Source organism: Seriola lalandi, unplaced genomic scaffold, assembly GCF_002814215.2.
Source record: "Seriola lalandi dorsalis isolate HSWRI2012SDOR001 ecotype SW California unplaced genomic scaffold, Sedor1 jcf7180002054208, whole genome shotgun sequence".
NCBI lineage: Eukaryota > Metazoa > Chordata > Actinopteri > Carangiformes > Carangidae > Seriola > Seriola lalandi.
In genome coordinates, this window is record NW_019524761.1 from 294,704 (window position 1) to 301,110 (window position 6,407).

The following is a 6,407-nucleotide window of genomic DNA, read 5'->3' on the forward strand; positions in this document are numbered from 1 at the left end:
GTCAAAACCACTTCCTCAACCAGCAGCCACTATGGAGGAGCCTACAGACAGAATATGACTAAAGAGCGAGTCATCTCTTACTGATATTAGTTGCAGGAACAGAGAGAGGGGGTGTGTGTGTGTGTGTGTGTGTCTCTGTGTGTGTGTGTGTGTGTGTGTGTGTGTAAAATTAGAGGTTACATATATAGGTTGATGACTGAGCGAAAAGCAGATACAGAAAGAAAACAAAGGGAAAGTAAAGACAGCAGAGGAGACGTGGAGCGACAGACGAGAAGCGAGCGGTGTGCCGGTGGACTCGGTCCTGGGAGTCAGGAGAAAGATGGGAGATGAGGCAAGTGAGGATGAGCTCACCACCTCCTTCTGTCTTTCATCGCAACGCTCTCCGGCAAACGCAAGAGCAGATTACACCAGAGGACCCGCTTTTCCACAACAAGGAACCCTGCAGCCATTCTGCCAGGAAATTACATCTGAGGAAATACTGGCAAGACTAACCACTGACACACACAAACACACACACACACACACACACACACACACACACACACACACACACACACACAGCAAAAATCATACTTAATAACTTAACTGCTTTGAACTGCTGGTTGGAGGGAACAAAAACAAGCAAATTAAAGATGTAACCTTGGGCTCTGGGAACGTGTGATTTCTATTTTATTCCACATTTTATAAACTGAATGATTCATTAATAGTTGACAGATTAATCAATAATGAATCGGTCGTTAGTTGCAGCCCTGGTAAATGATGTGGTTGGAGATCTTCCGATTGCTGTGTTCTTTGTCATTTACAAGGGAAACCATCTTCACCGTTTAAACCAACAGTATGTTATTCTATATCAGTCACTTCACGTTAATTAACCACAGCGCTGTGGGGAAATTTTTGGATACGAGTGCAAACGTGACACTTTTTAATACTTTATTTTGAAAACTATAAACATGTTTTTTTTTATTTTTTCTGTTTGAATTTAACAAAAGAGGATAAAATGATTCAATCTTACATATTATCAAACACAAAGAACACGTACAAGAACTTATTTTTTGATCTGATCACAGAAAAATATTGGAAAAGAAACATAAAACTTGATTCCAACTTGTGGTAATTTGCCTTTTTCACTCAGTAACATAAAGTGCTGACACGCAGCCCTGATTAAAGGACCAGTTTTGCACATTTCAGGACCTCCAACGTTTGGAGTAAAGAAGCCCCCCCCCACAGACACACACACACACACACAGCCTTTTTCCCGCCACTGACTGACTGTCCCATACACTTTAATCCCGTTCAACTTTGCTGCCTCGCTTTGTCACAGGTGCTTCAAAAGACGTCAGGGACCCATTACAGCTTTATGTAACGTCGCTGAGACAGGGCCTTGAACACACACACACACACCCACACACACACACACACACACACACACACACACACACACACAGATCCCTCCCACACACCCCTTTCTGTGAACAAGGGGTTTTTCTACAGCTGGGTAACAAAGCATGACCCAATAATCCCAAAGCTTGACTCAAAGCTAAAGAACCCCCCCCCCTCTCTCTCTTCCCTCCCTCCTCTTATATCCCTTCCTCCCGCTCTCTGAGGACTTCATAAGGCTCTGGCGAAGGGGCTCCTGAGTGCACGCACGTGTGTGTGTGTATGTGGCGTGTACGAAGGGGTGTGGGGGGGTTGGGGGTTTACAAATACAAGCACGCTTAGCTTTGATTATTCTAATTATGACTTGGAGCGAGGAGCAGATTATTATGAACACATGGGCCGATGAGTCGTTGATGAGCTCACGTCCCTTCAGTCCCTCAGTATGACTATTAAAAGAGGCCGACAGACACGGCCTTTAGGAGGCGGGGGGGGGGGCATCTGAGAGAACCGCAGTCAACTCATCCTGTAACTGCTGACACACACACACACACACACACACACACACACGTCTGTGATGGTAAATATCATCAATTTCTACCAAAACCACTCTGTTATTTGTTATTGCTCAACAGTGAAAAAACCACATCCAGCGTTCATCCGTTTTTTTCGTGTTTTTAAAGACGATGTGAAAATGAAGCAACTGTGAAGAAAAAAAAAGAAAGAAGAAACATTTGATTTTGTGTTGCTTAAACTTTTGTGACAACAGCCGGCAACAGTTGTCCTCCTCTTCTGACACACTCCTAGTCTGGTCTTAAACTTCCTGTGACCCGGGCACCAAAAAGCAGATCACACACACACTCCTCCTCCTCCTCCTAACTCCCTAGCACCAGATCCCATTAGTAATTGCTTGAAAAAACAAGAGCAATTCCAGATCTGGCTCTGGGCGCACGGATCCTCAGAGCACAGGACAGAAAGAAGAAACCGAGTCCAAAGACGAGTGTGAGTTTACAGGAACAGGAGCTCCTGCTGGACTTGTGGTAGCTGTGAGTAATAATACTATATCCTCCTGGTAGCCTAGCTCGTGAGCTCACCGCTTCGGCGTCTCCGGCCTCTCTGCTGCATCATGGTTGTGTAACTTTGTCTTTTCATTAAATCAGATGTGAGGGGAATCCGTGATTTGCCTGATTTGCCCATATTTGGCAGATATCTATAAACCGTTGAGGATGCCAGAGGAAAACTGCTGTTTCAGCTCCTTTAAAGTCACAAAGAGAGACGAGAGCTGCATAACAACAACACAGCACCTCCACCTGAGGCTGATGCAGACAGACCATGACTCGGCCTTGACTACAAGCAAAGTGAACTAAATACAAAGATGATAAAACCAGCAACAACAACAAAAAAAATGGTTGTTTGCTTTTGGTGCATGAATGTAAAAGGCAGCCGATATAAACAGTTAGCATGTGTATCGTATGGTTCGAAAGTTTAATGCAAGTTTTAATTCCACCGAGATGCCATATTTTAAACCATGCATCATCAACGTGCATGTGTCAGCACGCAGCCTGGTCTCATTCCCAATCGCTCCCCGGCAGGTTCCTCTTACAGAGTTCACGAGGCACGTCCATCTCGCTTTTCTTTTAAAAAAAACAAGTAGTGCTTTAAGTGGTGATTATGTTGTGCCATGTCAGGTGAGAGCAATCTTTACAGGTGTGAAACACGATCCTTAATGAGGGCTTTGTGTATGAGCGTGCTCGGGTGCCCAACCTCTCTAAATCCAGCTCTGAAAAAAACATTAAAGAAACAAAACAATTGTTCTCCTGATAAGTCAGCGAGCAAACCCTCCACGAGAAACCGGTTCCCATGGTCCACAAAGTGAAAAATAAGCCAAATCTTATCTTGATGTCACACAGCTATTCAGCCCGTCTTGTGTTTTGTTGACAGATAAATAAAACCATGTGCCCTGCCTGCTGTGACTGACCTTGGGGGAGATTGGAAACGATTTGCCGGTGAGGCAGGTAAGACTGGAAGTACTTGCTTATTGGGTGTATGTTGTTTTATACCATTAAAATTTCAACTGAAGCTTATACCTATAGCTTCTTAGATCACAAATTGCACATTCAACACTGCAAGAGACTTTCTAACTGTTTCAAACGGAGCTCTGTGGATGCACACAGCAGCATTTACAGACTACCAGAGGTAAAGGTGTAAAGTGTTTGTAATGACAGGAAGTGGTAAAAGTAGTTAGTTTTACAAATGTAAGTCCTTGAGGCCGTAAACAGTAAACAAGTAAAGTCAAAAACAAGTTTGACTTTTTAAAACTCGCCTGGCTGCACGTTGCTTTTATGCACCAACTCTCTGCTGCAGACTAAAAACTTGCAAAAAAAAAAAGTTATCACGGCCAGACTGCAACGAATCTCACTTTCATATTCATAAGTCTCCAATTTCATTTAGTTATGGGGTGGAATCGATGAGCATTTATGAGATGCAATTAGATACAGCAGTCACACAGAGAAACGCAGCCACAGTTTGCAGCCCCCCCCCCCCAGATACATTGGAGCAACATGAAACCCCAGACAAGCTCCAGTGACTCTCACACCATATGGCTTTAGAAAAACCCTCCCGAACCATAAAAGGCTGTTTTGTTGTTGTTGTTTTCTTTTCTTTCTTTTTTTTGACTATCCATCGGTTTCATCTCATCAATTTCCCTGATGTCTGGGCTCATTTCGCGGCCGTGTGGAGGGTGGGTGGGTGGTGTGGGGGGGGTATGAAACTAATGAGAGTGAGTGGAGAAGGAGCTTTGCGGAATGGCCCTTTGTTTGGAAACAGCCTCTCTGCAGCGCTGGAAATGCGAGACGCTTATCGATCATTTCAACTGGAAGCCTTTTGTGCTGCAAACGACCGAGAGGCTGCGGGCAAAACGAACTACTACTAATAATAATACTAGACATTTAACCTTATATACAGCTTTACTATGGCGGAAGGTTTAATAATAAAAAAAAAAGACAAAAAACAACAACACACACACTCCCGACGTGTGTTTTCCACCTTCTTATAGCGACTGCGCTCTTTTGTCCGGTCCGACCAGCAGCAGCAGCAAATAAACAAAAAGCTGTGGGGGATTTTTTCGGATTAACGTTGGATTAATCATAATAAGAGACCCAATAACCGCCTTTGTTCCTCGCCTAAGCCACCCTCAACCGACGGTGAGTTGAGTAAAAACGACTTTTCGCTCAAACAAACTGAAAAAAATAAAAATAATAATAATAACAATAAAGCCCCGACGCTGTAACGCTGGGTCTTTTGTATATCCGCGTCTGTCAGCCCTCCTCCTCCTCCGCGCCTCCCCTGCCTCTCTGCCGGGGTTACGGCTCCGGCCAGCTCCGGCCGTCGACCGGGAGCCCCACGGAGGGAGAGAGGTGCTGATAATAACCCGAAACACGGCTTCTCCTCCTTATAACCCCCCCTCCCCCCTCTCTCTCCACCTCCCCGTCCTCCCTCCTCCTCCAACACACAGAGAGCCGGGGCTTCAGCGTGAAGGTAAGCCCGGTGCAGTAGCCGGAGCCCCGGGGAAATGAAGAGCCACAATAGGAAGCCCTTTAATTTTTAAACAGCAGCCGGTCGGCTAAGCTAGCAGGCGGCTCGCTTCCCCTTTTTCTTTTCTAGCGGAGAAGCGGGATATAGAAAAGAAAAAAAAAAAGCTCGAAACTCGACAGAAAATGTTTCCCCACCAGCCAACTCGACTGAAAACACACGCAGAAACATGTGCGGGTTAATTTGCGCCGAAAACAGACGCTTCGCATACTTTCCACGATAGCGGGGAAAACTTCCATCAATCATCCCCCATTAGATCCAGCGGCGGCGGCGGCGGCGAGACTCGAGAAAAACAGTCCAGTGTTTGAGCCAAAGAGAGAGAAAAAGCCTCGGTGAAACTGAAATTATTCCACTTACCGACTTGTAAAACGTTTTCCACACAGCCGGTCTCTAGCAGCCTGATACCGCGGCGGAATGGCAGTCCGTCTCCCGTGCCCGCCGCTCCGGCTGCCCCCGCGGTAGCCGTTGTAACGGCTGTAGATCCCCCACCACCACCGCCGCCGCCGCCGCCACCGGCGGTCGTAGCTCCGGACCCAGCGGCCCCAGCGCCGCCGGTAGCCGCCGACGGACCCTCCTCGCCGGCGACTCGGCACTGAAACGAAGAGTACATGCATATTTCCTTTTCGTTGCGGGGGAAAGACCAGTAGACGATGCGGCGCTGGACGGGCTCCGGGATCCGCTCGAAGCGCTCCTCCACTCTCTCGAAGGCCCACTTCTCCGCTACTGCCTTCGCGGCGCAGTCCAGAAGGGACTCCGGGGAACGGTACCGGGAGCCGTGCAACCCGCTGCCGTGGCCGGGCCCCGGGCCGGGACCTCGGGGAGCAGGGCGCAGGCAGGGTCGCTTGCTGGCCGGTGGTATGGAGAAGAGGGGATGGGGCGGCTGTTCTCTGCGTCCTTCCGCCATGGCGAGCCGATCAACACTGACGAGACGGACGGTGTGCGGACACCGAGCAGCAGCAGGAAGCCGAGTTCACACGCACACAGACACACACTCTCTCACACAGACAAACACACACACACACTGAGCAGCCAGTGTCAAACCAGACAGGATGTAAGATCACACTTCCGCTCACAGATTTCAAAATAAAATTCATTATTACGAGCGTACACAAAATAACAACAACAAATACATTTTAATGATTCTTACTTTCATCAGGCTGCCAGTTAGAATATGATCGACACAAGACATGGATTTCTAATTTGAGCTACGTTTACTATCTTGGCCTAAAATCTCCACATTAAGAGGCAGTTCTCTTGAGAGACATACTGATTGTCAATACTTTTATTATTGTTAGTTAGTACACAATTCATTGAAAGATAATTTAATTAATACTTAACCTATAATAACTCGTTATAGGTGCGTTGATGATGGTTTTGTTACATCAAATATCAATTTTGTTATATTTCCAGATGTATTTCAAAGTTCAGAATCACTCTGAGAA

The 6,407-nt window shown here is 46.6% G+C and overlaps 1 protein-coding gene across 1 annotated transcript in view; it reads right to left on the reverse strand.

Annotated features, from left to right (window-relative positions):
• Positions 1 to 5,952, reverse strand: part of zswim5 (zinc finger, SWIM-type containing 5) — a 66,499-nt gene extending 60,547 nt beyond the window's left edge. Inside the window, exon 1 of the mRNA XM_023404062.2 lies at positions 5,323 to 5,952. Coding sequence (XP_023259830.1) covers positions 5,323 to 5,869 — 547 coding nt within the window. The 5' untranslated portion in view covers positions 5,870 to 5,952. The remainder of the gene's footprint in view (positions 1 to 5,322) is intronic.
• Between the last annotated feature and the right edge of the window lie 455 nt (positions 5,953 to 6,407).